This window comes from Oncorhynchus mykiss, chromosome 20 (assembly GCF_057628025.1).
Source record: "Oncorhynchus mykiss isolate SJ-2025 chromosome 20, ASM5762802v1, whole genome shotgun sequence".
NCBI lineage: Eukaryota > Metazoa > Chordata > Actinopteri > Salmoniformes > Salmonidae > Oncorhynchus > Oncorhynchus mykiss.
Window position 1 is genome coordinate 42356804 of NC_143041.1, and position 20965 is coordinate 42377768.

Genomic DNA, 20965 nt, shown 5'->3' on the forward strand with positions numbered 1-20965 from the left:
TGCCCTGTCTAGTGTTCAGCGATAAGTGACAGGAGAGAGTATCTGGAGGTCTAGATTGTACACAGTCAGTTAAAGGGCAGGAAGCTGGAGGTTAGAGTCGGTCAGTCGTGCAGATAGTCACAGGTACCCAGGGTCAGGGTTGGGTAGGTTACTTTCTAAATGTAATCCGGTACAGTTACTAGTTACCTGTAAAAAAAAAATATATATATATATATATATATAATGTATCAGTAATGTAACTTTTGGATTACCCAAACTGTGTAACGTAATGTGATTACATTCAGTTACATTTAGATTACTTTCCCCTTAAAAGACAAAAATGTAAGTTACCAATTAAACAACATCTATCACAGGACCAAGCAATTTTACATTTTTACTTTATGGGTTGGTTATGTAGGCTTCTTCTAACTACATATAATACGATAAAATACTTAATTTATAAATCCAAAAATGGATGTAGCAACTACAGATTGCCCCTTTAAGTCTATCAAAATTGTGTTAGTTTGACTATGTGTTCATTAGGCCTATGGATGTTTTTTTTTTTTTATCAGTATAAGGGCACAAGGCGAGACCCAGATACAGACACGAGGCAGATGGTTAGAGTCCTAGATGTTTATTAACAATCCAAAAGGGGTAGGCAAGAGGTCAAAACCAGTTCAGAGGTACAGAATGGCAGGCAGGCTCGAGGTCAGGTCAGGCAGGAATGGAGTCCAGAAAAACAGGCTAAGGTCAAAACCAGGAGGACTAGTAATAGAGAATAGAAACGCAGGTGCACCAAAAACAAACAAGCTGGTTGACTTGAACATACAAGACAAAACAGCACAGAGAGACAGGAAACACAGGGTTAAATAGACCAAGGAAAATAAGTGACACCAGGAGGGGGTGGAGACAATCACAAGGACAGGTGAAACAGATCAGGGTGTGACAAGGAGTTAGATTGAGCAATAAAAGTCCCACTTTTATTCCATGGGCTGGGATCTGCACTATGCAGCTGTTGTTCCATAGGCTGGGATCTGCACTATGCAGCTGTTGTTCCATAGGCTGGGATCTGCACTATGCAGCTGTTGTTCCATAGGCTGGGAACTGCACTATGCAGCTGTTGCAAGAGTGGTCCCCACCTTTCAATGACTGTCAACTGGTTTCAAAAACAATGATTGATAGGCAGCTTAAACTACTTGAATTCAACCATTATTGGGTTCAAAGATTTTTAAACAGCCATCCACAAACTGTAAGGCACAAATAGCTAAATGAGAGAGCAGCAGTGTGAATCACATCAAGGCGCTATGTAGATATCAATAATAAGTTATATCCATATCGCCATAGACAACACCACCACTGTCATCCTTACCTCCAAGCGTTTATTCAAGTTGGATAATGTCTGGATGCCGACAGCAGTCGTACCATTGGAAGACATATCTTGGACTGTAGCCTACAAAAGCCCATTCCTGCTCTTTCCCCGCGATCCATCAAACACATTTGTTTTGTCATCACAGTGGTCTCTGACATCACAGTGGTCTCTGACATCACAGTGGTCTCTGACATCACAGTGGTCTCTGACATCACAGTGGTCTCTGAATTGTGGTCAGACTCGCCGAAGTGGAACTTGTGCCTTTTTCTCAATGCTGATTTGAATGTCATTGAGAAAACAGAGAAGAGTCAAAGATTTTTTCCACAAACATACTTTCTGAATTTAAAAGTAATCCTTGAAGTAATTATCTAGTTTTTCAAAAGTATCTGTAATCTGATTAGAATATTTTTTGCTTGTAAACGGATTAGTTACTGGTTTTGTACTCCGTTACTCCCCGACTCTGCCCAGGGTAGTGAGCTAGAGGTTAGAGGCAGACGATTTAGGAGTTTTGGTTGGGCTCTGGTGTGACTCCCAAGTGTTTTGGACATATCGGGGGTTATTGTGGGACCTGCGATCTGAAGCATCAGTCATGATGCTAAGACTGGATCTGCCTACTGGCCCTGTCTCCTTCTCTGGCTGCCCCACACCGAGGCTCCCTCCCTGGGGTGAATTCTCCCCACAGTTGGCCCCACTCCAGGAGTTCCAGGAACAAGCTGCTACTAATCTTGTTCGATGGGGTCCGTTGGGACTATGACAGGGAAACCCCTCACCAGGACAAGATGGGCCCAGGACCAGGTCAAGGCAGCCTAGGTCCCCCCCACCATCACCAGCCCCACACACACGTCATTCCTCCTGCTCACTGGTAAGCTACTGCTACACACACACACACACACACCGGTAGGATACACACTGTTACACACAGCTAACTACATAATCGACTTCACCCTAATCACAGAACGACACATACACATCCCGTCTCCTACTGCTTCTAAAGAATGTAGCGTACTGCCAGGGCATGCACTAAAATACATGCACTAAAACTATCTTACTACAATTCCCTTTGCTCGGGTCCTTATCCAGCATACCCGGAAGCTACAGAGATAGAAAGGAACAGAACAAACAAAACGCTCATCCACAACATAGATAAGTATAATACATATTGCTTGTATTAAATATGAACACTGACATAAGTGTGAAATGTATGTACTAAGACAGAGAAGTTAACTTGTGGGTCGACACACATTGTTACCTTATCTTATAACGGAGCAGGGAGTCGACCCACATTGTTAACTTATCTGATAATGGAGCAGGGAGTCGACCCACATTGTTAACTTATCTGATAACGGAGCAGGGAGTCGACCCACATTGTTAACTTATCTGATAACGGAGCAGGGAGTCGACCCACATTGTTACCTTATCTGATAACGGAGCAGGGAGTCGACCCACATTGTTACCTTATCTGATAACGGAACAGGGAGTCGACCCACATTGTTAGCTTATCTGATAACGGAGCAGGGAGTCGACCCACATTGTTAACTTATCTGATAATGGAGCAGGGAGTCGACCCACATTGTTACCTTATCTGATAACGGAGCAGGGAGTCGACCCACATTGTTACCTTATCTGATAACGGAGCAGGGAGTCGACCCACATTGTTAACTTATCTGATAACGGAGCAGGGAGGAGTGATGAATGCGTGCGTGTGTTAAAGAACCAAATGCTGCCAGTTGCTGGACTTCTACGTCACAGGTTTACAGTGTTATACTGTAAAACTAGCAATAAAGTACCATATTAATTATTTACGGTACATTTCCGTAAAATGGCAACACACTGATTTTAGGCATAAAGTCAATTATACTTTAAATTCCAAAGATACCCTGATGTAACAGTACATTACTGTAACCACACAGCATTGTGTGATTGGCAACTGACAACTTTTGAACAATTCTGTAAATGATGGTGCATTGTGGGAAACTGTTGTGGACAGGGAAATAATTGCTGCATATGAAGTGGTACTCTAATTCCACCCCACAGAATACAGTACCTGTCACGTTCATCATAATGATGATTGGACCAAGGCGCAGCGTGCCAAATATTTTACTTAACAGAAACTAACCAAACGAACCACTACAGGTGTGCACACAGGCAACTATCTGTAGACAAGATCCCATAAAGCACAATGCGGAAATGGCTGCCTAAATATGATCCCCAATCAAAGACAACGATAAACAGCTGTCTCTGATTGGGAACCATACCAAGCCAACATAAACCATTAATCACCTAGATGACCCACCCTAGTCACGATCACGCCCCAACCAACAGAGAATAAACAGTTCTCTATGGTCAGGGCGTGACAGTACCGTACCATATTATTGAAGCGCCAAAAACCTTTTGACCAATGGTGGTTGCGTGGTATTGTTGTTTTTGGTTCATTAACATATTTTGAGGCCTGCCTTGTAAGAGGCTACGTTGTGCCACCCGTTAGAGTGATGTACCAAATTATTATTATTTGTATTCTATTTTAAGACGTAGATCAGCTTTAATATTGCAGATAGATTGTGGCTTCTATCAATTGAATTATCAGCATAATTTCCAATCCCCTTCATATATTTTTGGGAAATATATAAATACTTTTTAAAATCTATTTTCCTTCTTCCTGATTATTTTCCCCTAACCCTACCAACCCTACCATCCTTCCCCTAATTGGAGTATACTAATGTACAACAATACTTTGGCTTCTACTGCCAGCCCATACTGTACATACTATATACATTTTAAAGACAGTATAATTTACATGAGTTTTTGTTTTTTTATTGGTTATTAGTCCCATCCTTCAGCTCCCCTCAGCCCCTTCCATCTATCTCTGAACACCATCCAGTCCCATCCTTCATCTCCCCTCAACCCCTTCCATCTTTCTCTGAACACCATCCAGTCCCATCCTTCAGCTCCCCTCAACCCCTTCCATCTATCTCTGAACACCATCCAGTCCCATCCTTCAGCTCCCCTCAACCCCTCCCATCTATCTCTGAACACCATCCAGTCCCACCCTTCAGCTCCCCTCAACCCCTCCCATCTATCTCTGAACACCATCCAGTCCCACCCTTCAGCTCCCCTCAACCCCTCCCATCTATCTCTGAACACCATCCAGTCCCATCCTTCAGCTCCCCTCAACCCCTCCCATCTTTCTCTGAACACCATCCAGTCCCACCCTTCAGCTCCCCTCAACCCCTCCCATCTATCTCTGAACACCATCCAGGCACACCCTTCAGCTCCCCTCAACCCCTCCCATCTTTCTTTGAACACCATCCAGTCCCACCCTTCAGCTCCTCTCAACCCCTCCCATCTTTCTCTGAACACCATCCAGTCCCACCCTTCAGCTCCCCTCAACCCCTTCCACCTATCTCTGAACACCATGCAGTCCCATCATTCAGCTCCCCTCAACCCCTCCCATCTATCTCTGAACACCATCCAGTCCCATCCTTCAGCTCCCCTCAACCCCTTCCATCTATCTCTGAACACCATCCAGTCCCACCCTTCAGCTCCCCTCAACCCCTCCCATCTATCTCTGAACACCATCCAGGCACACCCTTCAGCTCCCCTCAACCCCTCCCATCTTTCTTTGAACACCATCCAGTCCCACCCTTCAGCTCCTCTCAACCCCTCCCATCTTTCTCTGAACACCATCCAGTCCCACCCTTCAGCTCCCCTCAACCCCTTCCACCTATCTCTGAACACCATCCAGTCCCATCATTCAGCTCCCCTCAACCCCTCCCATCTATCTCTGAACACCATCCAGTCCCATCCTTCAGCTCCCCTCAACCCCTTCCATCTATCTCTGAACACTTCAACCATTCCTGAACCTGCGACCAAAAAATAACCTACTGTACGTATGGGCCATACCAAAACAAGTGATCTAATGAATCTGTCTCTTCGCCAGTTTGGAAGCCTTTAAGGCCTCTGGAGAGAAAGTGATATTAAACATGGACAATTGGTATTTTATATCACTTGCGCTAGAAGCCCTAGCAAAGGCTTCCAAACTGGCATTCATTGATATGTTGTAATATGTAAATATTACCTAGAAACCAACCTGCATACACCAATCCCATACAATTACAGTTAAATACTGTAAAATATAAACCCCATTTCCCCTCAATGAATTGAATTAATTCATTACAATTACTGGACTAATAATACAGTCATGCACTGTACTTTAACTTACAGGCAGCCAGTTACAGTAAAAACAACAGCAAAAAAGGTAAGTCCTGGGTACTGTAAAATCCCTTACAGTAACATACTGTACTTTATTTATGGTAACGTACAGGCAACTAGCAGCCTGTATATTGTAAAAACAACAGGAAATGTTTTACAGTGTATCATTCAATTAGATAGAATTTGCCACCTACCCCACTTTTTCAAACCACGTTACAGGAAGTTGCCCAGATTTGTACTAACACACACCAAAACTCTAACCCTGACCACTCAATATTTTCCTCCCAACGTAAATGCTGCAACTGAAAGTTATCCAAATAGATAGACCACCCAGGTTAATTAAATTCTCTGCTATAAGAGAGTTCACTATTAACAAGTGTAGGAAGCCCAGCCTTGAGACCATTTAGTTGATAATCACAATGTTCCTCTCTACGGAAATCTTTAGTAAAAGGTCAAAGATGAATTACATGTTGACATTTATAATCAAATGAGGTACAAACTTCAAAGCAATAAACAATTCAAACAAGAAATAATCAATCCAACTTAAGTTAATAAAACACAATAATAAAATTTAAAAAAACGAATGCATTCGATCAAATGACATGTAACCATCATCAGTCTGTCAATTTGTTAGTCAGTCAGTCATGGTTGGTCTGTTGGACTGGTTGATGGTGTATTTGTGTTGGGGAGGGGATGGGATGGGAAGGGGTGGGTTCTGAGCTGGGAGTTACTGAATGAAGGTGGCAGTTGTGGGTTGGTCAGTGCTGTGTCTAAGGTTGGTGCTGGGGCTGGAACTGGGACAACCAAGGTGAAAGGTGTATGCGATCTGAAGAGGAACCAGAGTGTACTACCAATGGAAGAAAACGGTTCCCTTCCGGGTCTCTGCTATTCACAGTCGCGGCTAAAGGAAAATCAAAACAATACCACTGATACAACACAAACACACATTACAGTACCACTGATACAACACAAACACACATTACAGTACCACTGATACAACACAAACACACATTACAGTACCACTGATACAACACAAACACACATTACAGTACCACTGATACAACACAAACACACATTACAGTACCACTGATACAACACAAACACACATTACAGTACCACTGATACAAATGAAGAGAGACGTTTCAAAACGTTGTTATTTCGTTCATTCTTCACGCGAATGAAATGCACGTATTATACAGATCACTTCCTGGTTTGTCCCATTCAGTCCTAAAAAGTCTCATCTGCAAAGCCGGTGTAATGTCACCAAAAAGGAGAATGATGTTGGCGTAACAGTTACCATCAAAAGTCTACTACTAAAATTGGAAAAGATGTTCAATTTGTACAATTTGCAGACGGGAGGCAATACAACGAATCTACATGGAGCTTGCGTTGAGACCCTAGCAACTTCTTCACAAGCCAGGCGTGAGAAGGGACGAAGGGTAGCAAAACATTATATTCAAATTGGTAACACGTAACCGCTGGGTTTTATGCATGTAACCAATGTATCTAAACAGAAACACACAATTCTTTTCTGTGACAATACCTCTCGCTGAATGACTTCTTCTTGGGGTCAAATAGGCCTTGTGACGATGTGCCTGCCTGTGAACTACTTCCTTCTGTTTCTACTCCCAAACACATCGTTTGCTACAAACATTTGCTATTTACAGTTGAAGTAGGACGTTTACATACACCTTAGCCAAATACATTTAAAATCTGTTTTTTCACAATTCCTGACATTCAAGCCTAGTAAAAATTCCCTGTCTTAGGTCAGTTAGGATCACCACTTTATTTTAAGAATGTGAAATGTCAGAATAATAGTAGAGAGAATTATTTATTTCAGCTTTTTTTTAAATTTCATCACATCCACAGTGGGTCAGAGGTTTACATACACTCAATTAGTATTTGGTAGCATTGCCTTTAAATTGTTTAACTTGGGTCAAACGTTTAAGGTAGCCTTCCAACGCTTACCACAATAAGTAATTCTGGCCCATTCCTCCTGACAGAGCTGGTGTAACTGAGTCAGGTTTGTAGACCTCCTTGCTCGCACACACATTTTCAGTTCTGCCCACAAATGTTCTATAGGATTGAGGTCAGGGCATTGTGATGGCCACTCCAATACCTTGACTTTGTTGCCCTTAAGCCATTTGCCACAACTTTGGAAGTATGCTTGAGGTCAGTGTCCATTTGGAAGACCCATTTGAGACCAAGCTTTAACTTCCTGACTTCCCTCCTCATGAAGCCATCTATTTTGTGAAGTGCACCAGTCCCTCCTGCAGCAAAGCACCCCCACAACATGATGTTGCCACCCCCGTGCTTCATGGTTGGGATGGTGTTCTTCGGACTGCAAGCCTTCTCGTTTTTCCTCCTAACATAACGATGGTCATTATGGCCAAACAATTCCATTTTTGTTTCAGACCAGAGTACATTTATCCAAAAAGTACGATCTTTGTCTCCAAGTGGAGTTGCAAACAGTAGTCTGGCTTTTCTATGGCGGTTTTGGAGCAGTGGAGCAGTGGCTTCTTCCTTGTCGATATAGGACTCGTTTTACTGTGGCTATAGATACTTTTGTACCTGTTTCCTCCAGCATCTTCACAAGGTCCTTTGCTGTTGTTCTGGGATTGATTTGCACTTTTCACACCAAAGTATGTTAATCTCTAGGAGACAGAACGCATCTCCTTCCTGAGCGGTGTGACGGCTGCGTGGTCCCATGGTGTTTATGGTTGCGTACTATTGTTTGTACAAATGAACGTGGTACCTTCAGGCATTTGGAAATTGCTCCCAAGGATGAACCAGACTTGTGGAGGTCTCCAATTTATCTTCTGTGGTCTTGGCTGATTTCTTTTGATTTTCCCATGATGTCAAGCAGAGAAGCACTGAGTTTGAAGGTAGGCCTTGAAATACATCCACAAGTACACCTCCAATTGACTCAAATTATGTCAATCAGCCTATCAGAAGCTTCTAAAGCCATGACATAATTCTCTGGAATTTTCCAAGCTGTTTAAAGGCACAGTCAACTTAGTGCATGTAAACTTCTGACCCACTGGAATTGTGAAACAGCGAATTATAAGTGAAATAATCTGTCTGTAAACAATTGTTGGAAAAATGACTTGTGTCATGCACAAAGTAGATGTCCTAACCGACTTGCCAAAACTATAGTTTGTTAACAAGAAATTTGTGGAGTGGTTGAAAAACAAGTTTTAATCACTCCAACCTAAAGTGTATGTAAACTTCCGACTTCAACTGTATAATATCACAAGATAACAAAATCATTTGGAAAACACAACGTTATAACAAACGCTGGAGTCTGGTATTTATTTTTTTATGTTTACCTTTCGTAGCCTATTTCATGGGTTTGGTATCGTCAACCTGCTCTCTACTCTCTCACCACCGCTGGTATGGCACCTACAGTTGAAGTCGGACGTTTACATACACTTAGGTTGGAGTCACAAGTCACGCCTCTCATTATTGGTTTTCAAAGTTATCAGAGTCTGTGATAGCACTGTTCATTAAGAATGTACCTGTTTAAAGGAGTGAATGGTTTATTACAAGTTAGGGTATGTCTTTTAAGATGCCTGTTCTCCATGTAGTTGTTTAATAAATTATTATGTTGTTGGTTATTTACTCCCATCCAAACGTAAGCCTTAAGCAATTCATCAAATCATGGACTCTAATTAAGTGATAATGCCCTCGAAGCTGGTGTTTGGAGTATATATTGGCACGGGTGTTGTCCATTGAGGGCCGGTAAACAGTACCAATATATCCTCCAAACATCGGCTTCGAGGGCATTAACATTTTATGCAACGGGTTACCAACATATTCAAATAATGATTTTCATTAACATTATTTTGATGAATTTCTTCAAACTATTTCATCCTTCCACAAGATATAGTCCTGACACAAATCTAGGGTCGCTACCCAAGCTGGCTGGTCGTTCGTTCTATCGGGTCGGTTGCCAGAGACTCGACCCAGTCGCTCAGTCTTTTTTATTCTGCATCTATAGAAGCTGCCCAGTCGTTAGTTCTAAATGTTCCATTGCCATACTGGCTGGCAACGTTCTTATCCCTTGCTTGCTAGCTATCCAACTACGGGTAATTTACAGTCACGTCAAAAAGTGCAGCCAGAAAAACAACAAAGTAGCGCATTTGTTAAAGCTGTTTTCTAGTGCCATTTATTTGGATTCATCCACAACAATGAGCTAATGAGGTGTGCTTTTGCCTGGCATAGAAAACAGGCTCACTAGACAGGACACTTGTCCAGAGGAGCCAGCCAACAACAAGCTAACACAATAAGCTAACACAATAACTTCAAACTGAAGCTAGAAATACTGCAAACTAGCTGTACTTTGTTTAGTTTGTCCTTTTTTCAATTGACATAACTTTGAATATATCCAATAAAATGATGCCAGCTTGTCAGGACCCGGTTACTAACTCGGGTCTCCGGTGTGAGAAACAGTCACTTAGTAAACTGAGGCACAATAGTCGGCAGAACCCAGAAGATGAGGCAGACACAGCAGTACTAGAGACGGTGATTTAATAAAGAAAAAAGGAAAAGATCTTCAGGCAAAAATATAAATCCACAACGTCAAAAGTAATTCCAAGAGAAAAAATGTATATAAGGACGAGAGGGAACTCGGAACAGGAGATCAGATGAAAGTCCATCACTTCCTGGTGTTGGGAAACTGAAAGTCGCAAGGGGGTAGTGACACGAGTGACAAGTCCAGATCCCAGATCCCGAGTGACAAGTCCAGATCCATCCAACATAGTAACCCTTATGGGGTCACTTAGAGGTTCAGAGGGAACGCCATTCTCCTTCGCCCAGACACCATCCATGAAGTTACCTGCGGCTCCAGAGTCTACCAAGGCTTGAAGTGGAAGCTCGTGGTTGTCCCAGGAAAGGATGACTGGAATTAGCAGGCGGGAGTTGGATGGATGGGAGGAGGTCATGTTTCCCGTTGCAGGCCTCCTAGGTCTGCACGGGACAGTGCGTTTCCCTGGAGCCCGGGACACGTGGAGCGGAAATGGCCCGGTTTGGGCAGCACGCTTCAGTGCTTCGAAAGTGGAAGAGTAAGTCAACTAGCAAGGCATGTGGTCATTTTATAAGCAGAAATAAGGGAGTACTATCTATCACAGTAGTAGATGTGAGTGTTGTAAAACACATTCTGGAAGCTATATAAATTAATTTATTAATGTCTACATTTGTTTTTACCACATTATTATATTACAGACACCGTAATGCATACTTTTAAATTATATTATGTGAGCTAAACATAACAACAAAAAAAAAAAATGTAAACATATATATAAAATAATAATCCTTAGTCAATTTTTTGGAAGATTACTAATGCTACTATCACCACTACAACAACTAAATACATCTAATTTTGTCCTTGAAACGTTTAATTGAAATACTGTAGAATTCCATTCATTCCTATGGAGGACTGCACCTACCGGGGAGTACCAATATGGACGACCGTATCCTCTCAATGGCCAACATATAATGACTGAGAACCAGGGTTTATACACATCATTGGTCGTAGCCTATCTATGGTTTATCGTTTTTTTGTCATTGTGACAAGTGAATTGTCCCTATCTGAATGCCGTACTTCCTGTTAGGCGTGTGTTTTGTTGTTGCATTAGCTGGCTAGCTTATTTGAAGTAAACGGTCATCAGTAGTTACCTCAGCCACCAAGTCAGAAACCCCGCCTATTTCTACAATTTATATTCTTAAAATGTGATTTTAAAACCCTACTTTAACCTCACTGCTAACCCTGACCTTAAATTAACACCAAAAAAAAGCACCAACAATATAATAATCATGAATATTTACGATATAGAACAATTTGGACATTGTGGGTGTGGTAACCGAAGTAAACTAGCTAGCATGCAAAGTCATCAGATGTTTAGTTAGTCAACCGATCCACAAACTATTGGAATGTACGCAATGTTCTTCTGAGAAATAGACTTGTTGACAAGTCAATTCAATAGCTGCACAGAGTGGCGGGGATGTTGAATCAAAATGGGAAACATTTTCACCAGAAAGAGACGCACACGAATCACAGAGCAGGACAGGGCAGTTTTGGTAAGTAGCCTAGCTACTGTAGCTAGCTAACGTTAGCCAACTAGCTAACAAGTCAACCTTCTAACATACTATAACTACATTTGATAATGTCTACGTTAGGCCTAATGTTAGTAAGTTAGCTAGGAGGGCGGAATTGGGCAGTCTGACAACCCATAACGTTACTAGCCAGGGCTAACACACTGTTCTTTACTGGAAAGCTAGACTGCGAACTGAAGAGATTTAGTGTTGAAACAAGTGGTCTTCCAAGAATTGCATTAAAATGTCTGTCATCTCAATTACAGCAACTGAAACAGCAGAGAGATAAGTTAAAGCAGTATCAGAAGAGAATCACCCTGCAGCTGGAGAAGGAGAGGAATCTAGCCAAGCAGCTGCTGAAAGATGGCAAGAAAGAGTAAGGACTGGCTTCTCACCAGAAATGCTATGTGATCCTGATCTGCCTAAAGTGAAGGTTGTCACTTTAAAGCACTTGAGATTGAAAGCTGTCATGTGCATAGACCATATATAATACATATAATTACGAAATTTGGACATTATATTGGCTGTCATTGTATTGAAAATTCTCACATTTCTGTATTTTGTTTTCAAACAGGAAGGCCCTCCTCTTGCTCAAAAAGAAGAGATACCAGGACCAGCTCCTGGACAAGACAGAAAACCAGATAAGCAACCTGGAGCGAATGGTAAATACCTGACATTTGTCAACCATTCACTCACTAGCACCACCAGGAATATAGAAAATGATACTCGTGAGGTGTATAGGCTAATTTCCTGGCCGCGTCATGAAAAGTTGCACGTGCAGTTCCTCATCAGAAGCAGTGTTGTTTACGTATGACGCGTTCACAATAACTGGGATCTCGAAAATCTCCGACTTCAGTGCGTTCAAGACGGGTGGGAACTCGGGAACTCCGACTGGGAGAATTCATTTTGAACGGTCATTCAAATTGGAATTCCAAGTCGGGAATTTGGACATCTTTCTAGAGCGCCATCTTTCCGACTTGAAGATCACTGACGTCATGATTTGACCTCGTCCCCCCCAGAGTTCCCAGTTGTCTTAAAAGCACCACCATACGATCACATGCAACTTCAAATGCAGCTCTTGCAACTTAACCAACACGTAATCAGATGGTTATCGTCTACAAAATGACAGATGTCATCAGAGCACAGGAGGTTGATGGCATCTTAATTGTGGAGGACGGGTTCGGTTCGTGGTAATGGCTGGACTGGAATAAGTGACACGGAATCAAACACGTGTTTGATTCCATTCGCTCCGTTCCTATACCATTTATCATGAACCATCCTCCTGTCCTGCATCAGAGGGTCGATTACCTATGCAGGCCAGCGATGGCAAGGTGAAATGTAACAAATAGAGCTAGTTAAAGCCAGAAGAATAATATGCGTGTTGATCATAGCTATAGCCGTCAGTCTTTTGTGTTTTCATGGTCATCACTCACTAACTGTTTAAAAAAAAAATGTGCGGTCCCAACGCATCACTCAGAAGAGACGTTTGATGATGAACAGAAAATGTCTCTATTCATTAGTCGGACACCGTTTCAGAAATGTTTTCCACCGTAGCCAAATGTTTTGCTTCAAACGGAAAACACTTTGCATCAAACAAGAGTTTCTATTGGACACGTTTAAGTCCCTCCCCGTTTTGTTCCATTTGCTTCCACATGGTTGGGTTGTTTGGTTCCTAGTAAATACACCCCTGTACTGAACTAATGCCTTCTGATCTTATTGTTTTCTTTATAGTGTCAAGACATTGAATTTGCCCAGATTGAGATGAAGGTCGTTGAAGGCCTTAAAGTTGGAAACGACTGCCTGAAGTCATTGCATGAGGTACTCTATGTGAGGGTATCAGAGAGCTATGTTTGACCTCTATGTTTGACCTCTATGCTTGACCTCTATGTTTGACCTCTATGCTTGAAACCTCTATGTTTGACCTCTATGTTTGACCTCTATGTTTGACCTCTATGCTTGAAACCTCTGTTTGACCTCTATGTTTGACCTCTATGCTTGAAACCTCTATGTTTGACCTCTATGTTTGACCTCTATGCAACTTCCCTATGACCTGACAAGTAGCATACTGTATATGTCTGTCTTTTCCATAAGCCAATTAGTAAAATAAATAGGTTGCTACCTTCAGTGCATCTGCAATTCAAATAATATAGCATTCCGCATGGATATGCAGTGAATAAACATTGGCTTTCCTGTACTTACTGTTTGTTATTTCATATCAGGCGATGTCCATCGAGGATGTGGAGAGAATTATGGATGAGACCCAAGAAGGCATTGAATACCAGAGGGTAAGGTCCCCACTTTCTTTTTACAGAAGCATTGAAATCTTATTGAAATTACTGTATTTTGTTAATATTTATTTTTACCTTTTTATCTCTGTACAGGAAATAGATGAGATGCTGGCAGGTTCTCTGACACAGGAGGATGAAGATGCTGTACTGGCTGAACTGGAGGCCATCACTCAGGTCTGTCTGTATTACTCAACACCACTGGATGGCCAGCAACTATCATCATGTAACTCTGTTGACCTGAGACATGGCTGCAGACTCCTAACATATAATTGGTATATACAGTTTCTCCTATGGCGTCTATTCGTTGAACACAAGTAGGGATTTTATCACACAGTGACTGACTAGCCTCAAATCACCCATTGTGTTCAGCTGTTAGACGCCTTATCAGAGTCTACAGACATTTGTCAAGGCAAGGGACTGTGTCAATCTGGATAGTATCACTTCTCTGGTTCCTTACCTGACTTCTCCCCGCCTAACAGCAATAGATGAGAGACAGTCCCTTTTGAGTCTTGTTTTTCCTTTACTTCCCTTTCTGTCTGTCTGTTTTGTGTGTTTAGGGAGAGCTTGACCTACCCGAGGTACCTGATGAGTCCCTGCCAGACGTCCCAGAGGCAGCTGATGAAGAACCAGAGCCAGGTCAAGGTAGGTCTCCTCAGATGTGGCGTCATACTGAATTACAAATATTCATGTTGAGAGAATATGAATTCAGATGTAGGTTAAAGACTCCAGCAGTGGAAATAGACATTACATGAACACTAAGTGTCATTCAGAGTCCGTCTGGTTTTCTTCATTTCAGAGAGGGAGAGGCCAAGGAAGAAGCAGGAACGAGGGATGTTGGCTGTCTAGGGACCTGTCTGTTCGCCAGGTGACTCTGTGGGTCTTGGTACACCGGCCACTATATCCCCCTCATAGGGGTCTCATGCCCCCCCCCACACACACAAAACAACAAAAAGATTATCTTCACCATCTCTTCCAGTCCCTCGCCTCCAATACTGAACTTCCTGGTGCCCTGCTAAGCCTTGGCTTTGTGAGCCCCAATACTGCTTTATAATCCTCTTCTGGATTCAACCACCCCATCACTCCAACCAGGGTCATGGACTTTATTTTTCACATCATTGCCTGCAGGTTCTCCCATGTTTTTTGTTGTTGTTCATGTTTAGGGCCTATTTAGACACATAACGAAGAAATTAGTGGTTTGATTTAGATAATATTGTGCCTATTGCCTAAGTCCCGTGACGGGTATGTTTTTTTTAAATCTTCTGTGAACGAACAAACTATGTGATTAACAGACAAATTAATTCATGTGTCTCTTTTTTTTCTTCTTTTTTTCTTACTTTTCAACCTTTTGTGGCTCAGGCCTACTATCTGACCACAGAACACGTTCTCTTCGGGAGGAATAGACATGCAGACTGTCTTTCAAAATCATTACTGTTGGGATGGCTTTCAGAATCTTGCCTTGTCTTAGTTAAGAATGTCTTGATTGCTGCCAAACTGTCAATAATGGATATGACTTTGGCTTTGGTTTCATCTTGTTGATTGCGGAGTAAAATCCTTAATAGTACTGACCTATTTGCTAAAGCCTCCATTTCATGTAAATTCTATGTTCTTCCTCGTTGTGCAACAGTTTAACTAATCTAATGCTCCAGTAGCGTTGGCTTGGTAATTAGTTCAGTGTCATTGGGGGGAAAGGAAGGGCTAATTGTATTGTCAGCGGGCTTACTAACTTAACTCTGACCGAGCCTGGTGTCCTAGCTATCCATTGACTGTTATGGTATCATATTGGGTCTGTTTCACTATGAAGTGTGATTTTGGGTTGTTATCTGTCTGGATCTGTAATATATTACTGGCATATCATATCATGATATTGGGTTGTTATCTGTCTGGATCTGTAATATATTACTGGCATATCATATCATGATATTGGGTTGTTATCTGTCTGGATCTGTAATATATTACTGGCATATCATATTTATCTGAAATGGAGGGCCTACATATAACAGATAAGCACTAGCCATATTTAATAGAATATGTAAGTGGCTTATGAACCACTTATATATAGTGTAAAGTAAGTCTCTCTGAGACAGTGACACTCTTGATAATGACCGTGGTGACCATTTCCCAGTGGTATCATATTGACAGACCTGTGGCGTGTCTATACGAAATGTACCATGTTGTTATTCTGGAACAATACAAAGTATTTTTTAAAGGTTGCTGTTTGGCCAGCGTGTTGTTAGTAACAACCACTAGCTGGCAGCAAATAGCAGTTTATGATTTTACCTGTTGATAAGCAATACCTTTGCATACATTGGTTAGTAAACGTATTGTGTGGATTCGGGATGCTGTTTCAAATCAAATGTTATTTGTGACATGCGCCCAGGTATTGATTACAGTGAAACACAACAGGTATTGATTACAGTGAAACACAACAGGTATTGATTACAGTGAAACACAACAGGTATTGATTACAGTGAAACACTTAAGTGTTTCAAAAAAATGTACAAAAAAATAAATTGTAAATGTTCTGTGCAACTATATGGGACAGTGAAAATAACTGCTTAGCTATAATGAGGGGAATCATATAAGACTATATGTTATTCATTAGCATTTGAGTCATTTAGCAGACGCTCTACTCCAGAGCGATCTACAATTAATGCATTCGGTCTTAAGTTATCTAGGTGAGACGACCACACATCACAATCGTAGTAGGTACTTTTTTTTTACCACAAAATAAAGTAGTTATCAGAAAAGTTGGTGCCGGTAGGCTGCTTTTGCAAGTCATTGGAATTCTTCCTTTCTTCATGTGATGATTTTATATATGTATTGATAGAGCATCCTTGGACTATACAGAGGTCCTCTAAAATCAGTCCATAGTAGGTCACGGAGGATTATAACACAGCAGCATGTGACTAAAGATTCCAAGCGATGAGTAAGTGGTAGGCCTTATCTCCTTCATGTCCCTACCATGTCTGTTATCTGTGAAATGCTTGGAACAATTAGTATATTTCTGGGAAAAGTACTGAAATGTACAATGTAGATGTATTTTTTTTTATCTCAATGCCAAATCATTTTTGGGTTAACTATGAAGTACCTTACTGTGATTGTTTTCAATTCAAATGGTAAATATAACAAAATAGCTTCTTAGCAAAGAGGCATTTCTTATGCAATAATTTAGCTAAGACTGTCTGGGAGTAGTCTGAGTGGGGAGGGGGAAAACTGAAAGCTAGCTGTTATTGCCAGAGAGGTTAGGAACGCTCTTATTGGTCTATTAACTCATTTACTGCATGGTGATGTCACCATGGAAGGCCAAAACTCCATCCCACCTTTTCAAACAGCTCTTACACTAAAAGAGCATAATCATAATCTTCACAGTATTATTCCAACCTCATTGTGTGGAAATATATATAAAGAACACAGGAAAATCAAGTTTTGACTGCACAGTGAACTCCGATGTGCCGTTGAATGAATCTGCTGCAATACAGTGTGTCGCTGATTGTCCCCTTCAAGCCAATGACAGCGTGGGAGACAGAGTGGGTGGGAAAAGGGAACATGAATGACAGTGCGAATCGCTGTGCTCTATGATTCATAAAATATATCTGAACCTGGGGGACAATTACAGGCAGGGAAAATGGAGTGAGTGGGAGGCTGTTTTCAAGTGCTCCTGAAAAAACAGCCTGGTCTCAGACTTGACGTAACATAGTAAAAGTAAATTCGGTGATGGGACATCCACAAATACAAGCCATACGAAACGTAACATATCATACTAAATGGAGTGTCTTGAAAAATTAAGAAACCCGCACACTGCTATTGATAGTTTCACTGCTTTTTATTAAGCTTTCCGTATCGTCCTTCGTCAGAGCTTATTAAAGAGCAGTGATACTATCAAGAGCAGTGTGCAGGTTTTTCTTTTCATTTTATTCAACTGTTACCATGCACCTGCAAAAAAAAAGATAGCTCAGATGTGCAAGTGCATTTAGAATTTTGAACATACAGAATAATACGAAATGCTCTGAGACTAGGTTGGAGAAAGAGCCAGCTCTACAAAGGAAGGCCAGGTAATGATGACCTGGGGGATGTGGGTGGGAGGGTGTGTGTCTGTCCCCTCATTGCCAAGGACACACACACACCGGTTGCTGGTCCAGGTGACTACAGAGTGTCCTGGCTCTGCTACTAAATAATGGGGCTCCCCTCTCTGTCTCTGTTCAAGCCTCCTCATAGGCCTAACCAGAGCTGAGGGGAATACTTAATTGCTTGCTCTAATGCCTTTCCCTGTGACGCAGAACAGCAGTGCTAAAACCAGAATGTATCACGCCCCCTGGCCTATATTAGTGCCTTATTGCTTAAATATTTTGTATTAGTGTATTATTGCTTTAATGACTAGCCTCAACCACCCCGGCAGTGTTCAGGTGGCCGTTGTTACCTCCAGTTCCTGCTACGCTACATGTCACTAGGGACAGATATTGATTGATTCACTAGCTGTCTCAGATGAATTAGGAAGCAGTATCATTGTTGAATTGTTTAATTATGGAAACCACCTGTGTGAGGGCCAACTAGATTGTTCATCACACAAGCAAATCAATGGCAATGTTGAGAAATGCCCTTTAAAACACAACTTAATTCAGGTTTTCAGATAGATTTTTACTGTTGTGTTTATGAAGTTGAATTATAAGCTCATTTTAATGAAGGAGGGTTGTCAAAAGAGCAAGTTAAACCCAGTTTTAACTCTGTGGAGTGGTCAAGCAGGGGGTTAAGTGACCTGTGTCTCTCAACACTATAAGGTACTGTACTTTTCCTCCTGAGTTATTATAATGCTAATACGTTTCTGGAAAATTGGAGACATCAGCAGCATAGAAATCACTTATTGTCCACATCCAATGAAGAATAAAGCCTTGACACTTTAGAGATTTTCCAACAGGCTCTTGTGGTGCAGATCGTGACTTGCTGAATGAGTTGTGGAGGATTCCCCTGTTCCCACATATTGTAGCATATTGTAGCATACTGTACGAACAAGGTGACGCCGTCCTACACCGCTACATTCCAGACACTACGTCTGGATAGCAATGCACAGCTGTAACAGGTAGCTGCTAGCTGCTATTCAATCATAATGGTTTGTACAATGTTCGATAAATACACTCTGTTCTACGTCATTATTTATACCATACGTTATCGGTTTACGTTATTTGTTTTGCCTAAAATGTGTTCGCTTCAAAATGTGTTCATTTACTTAGATCACAATCTGTTGAAATCGTATTGTTGGGTATAGAGATGTGTGTGTGTGTGTGTGTGTGTGTGTGCATAGCTGTACTGTAGTCATTCAGGCATGCGGGTATTATGAATGATTTTTACGCAGAGGCAGAGCAGAGGCAGTGGTGTGGGCAGTGATCGAGAGAGGAGGCGGATCCCTTTAAAATGGCAAGCAGCTATGATCAGGCTGCCTGCGTTCTCTGTCAGCGGGTGGTATAGCCTCCAGACTGTGTGGGCGCAGTTGAAAAGTTTCTTATAAAAGCGATGATTCCGGAGTCTCGTATTACGCGCGTCCCCCCCCTCTGTAACAATTGTTTCTTACTACGATTCCTTCCACCTACTCCGTTTCTCCTTCGTAGTATTTCTTCGAAAAGCTCCCGTCACTAAAGGAAATCTGGTCTATGGTTTTGGCTGAAGAAGGTTCCACGATGTCTCGGACTGACGAAGTACACCGTATAACGGAGAATGTCTATAAGGTAAGAGGCAGACAGCGGTCCATTCGCTCCAGCTTCAATAATGAATACATTGATTATTGCTTTGATTTAAATGGCTTGATGAGTGGTGCCTCGTCAGCGGATGAGGTCTGATAACGTGGTTGCTTTTGGATTCGTTTCGAACTTTGTTTTACGCAGAGGTCAAGATAAGCCTACTCTCTATTCAATTAGAACAAATACAATATCCTATTTAATGAACATTGATAACGACTTTGGCTTCTATGGTGTACCTGGGCAATTTACAATCGCACCCCGTCAATAGGTCTCATCATTGCTCTAAAAGTATAGTTTTTTTTTCTCCCCTCTGCAGTGAGGGACACTGCGTTCACTAACGGCAACAGCCATAGGCTCACATGGGACAAAACAATTAATACAAAATTCCCCAGACAAAGTTTAAGTTGAATTCGGGGATGTGTATTAAAGTGACAGTTTGCATCGAGGTAGACAGGGGCAGCCTGTGACAGTTTGCATCGAGGTAGACGGGGGCAGCCTGTGACAGTTTGCATCGAGGTAGACGGGGGCAGCCTAATTTGCATGTCATGACATATTGGTTTAAGGAGTTCTGTCAGACCACGGGAGGATTTTCCGCTGAAACCAGTTGAGCTAAATGGCTTTAGAAGTAATGTACATCTGCCCACTGTCTGGTACCTCACCTGAATTTCGACTGTCCAGTCCTCCTTTATATCAAAGTCTATTCATATGTTGCAGCCTATAGGCCATGTAGTACTTAAAATGAGATATATATTAAAATAAACTAACAGCTAGCACAGTAGGTGGTTCAACCAATGACGCCTAGCTGTTGGGAGACATCTGTTAGTGGTGTTCTAGGAGTCTCCTGTGTTGAGAGAGAGAGAGGGATGGCACTCTTTCTGTAATTACCTTGTGAGGGGGTTGTTTGTCTCAGTGGAGAAGCACTTGGCTAACTAAGCAAATATAATAAGGCTAATTTTTTATTTTTTTAAACATTTTTGCAGTTGGGGTTAAATTGACAGATTTTTCACCTAATTGGCTCGATAATTCCAACCAGAGACCTTTTGGTTGGTTACTGGCCCAACGCTCTTCACCGCTAGACTACCTGCCACCCTCTATCTTTAGCAAGGTGGTTTGTTAGCATTGCTTTACTGGGGCAGAAGTTCACCTGAGCTGAGTACCTAACCTCATATTTTCTACTGTTTACGTTCCTGCACCTCTTATAGAATATTAGCTCAAAAGTATTGAGGAGTTCCTGAACCTAAATATAAATGGTACCGCCGCACAATGAGTGTCGACACCTATTTTAGTCCTTTCCGTCT

At 41.8% G+C, this 20965-nt stretch overlaps 2 protein-coding genes across 7 annotated transcripts in view; both read left to right on the top strand.

Moving 5' to 3' along the window:
- The first annotated feature begins 10972 nt into the window (after positions 1 to 10972).
- Positions 10973 to 16685, top strand: LOC110499446 (charged multivesicular body protein 6). 2 transcript variants are annotated; one of them, XR_016489518.1, is made up of 9 exons: positions 10973 to 11635; positions 11917 to 12026; positions 12225 to 12312; positions 13382 to 13468; positions 13870 to 13935; positions 14032 to 14112; positions 14496 to 14580; positions 14735 to 16315; positions 16368 to 16685. XR_016489518.1 is itself a non-coding variant. In XM_021576585.3 (8 exons), exons 1-8 carry the CDS (start codon positions 11573 to 11575, stop codon positions 14782 to 14784), a joined length of 630 nt encoding a protein of 209 aa, XP_021432260.2. In that variant the 5' UTR covers positions 10973 to 11572; the 3' UTR covers positions 14785 to 16685. The 2 variants fall into 2 exon arrangements, 1 of the variants encoding a protein (XP_021432260.2); XM_021576585.3 differs by having other exon boundaries at positions 14735 to 16685.
- A 2609-nt stretch (positions 16686 to 19294) lies between these two features.
- Positions 19295 to 20965, top strand: part of LOC110499447 (BAR/IMD domain-containing adapter protein 2) — a 128558-nt gene continuing 126887 nt past the window's right edge. For 2 of the 5 annotated variants that reach the window (XM_090213106.1, XM_090213104.1), the window contains exon 1: positions 19304 to 19655. In XM_090213106.1, the coding sequence (XP_090069232.1) occupies positions 19581 to 19655 (75 nt within the window). In that variant the 5' untranslated portion in view covers positions 19304 to 19580. Of the gene's footprint in view, positions 19656 to 20965 lie in introns of all 5 variants that reach the window. The other 3 variants (XM_036956305.2, XM_090213105.1, XM_036956303.2) reach the window with 2 other exon arrangements.

Bases quoted from the DNA above. Each gene is read 5' to 3' on its own strand.
- LOC110499446 (XM_021576585.3), top strand. From the start codon at position 11,573: ATGGGAAACATTTTCACCAGAAAGAGACGCACACGAATCACAGAGCAG. The intron at 12,027-12,224 runs GTAAGGACTGGC...GTTTTCAAACAG, and splicing joins CTGAAAGATGGCAAGAAAGA to GAAGGCCCTCCTCTTGCTCA. The intron at 14,581-14,734 runs GTAGGTCTCCTC...TCTTCATTTCAG, and splicing joins AGAACCAGAGCCAGGTCAAG to AGAGGGAGAGGCCAAGGAAG.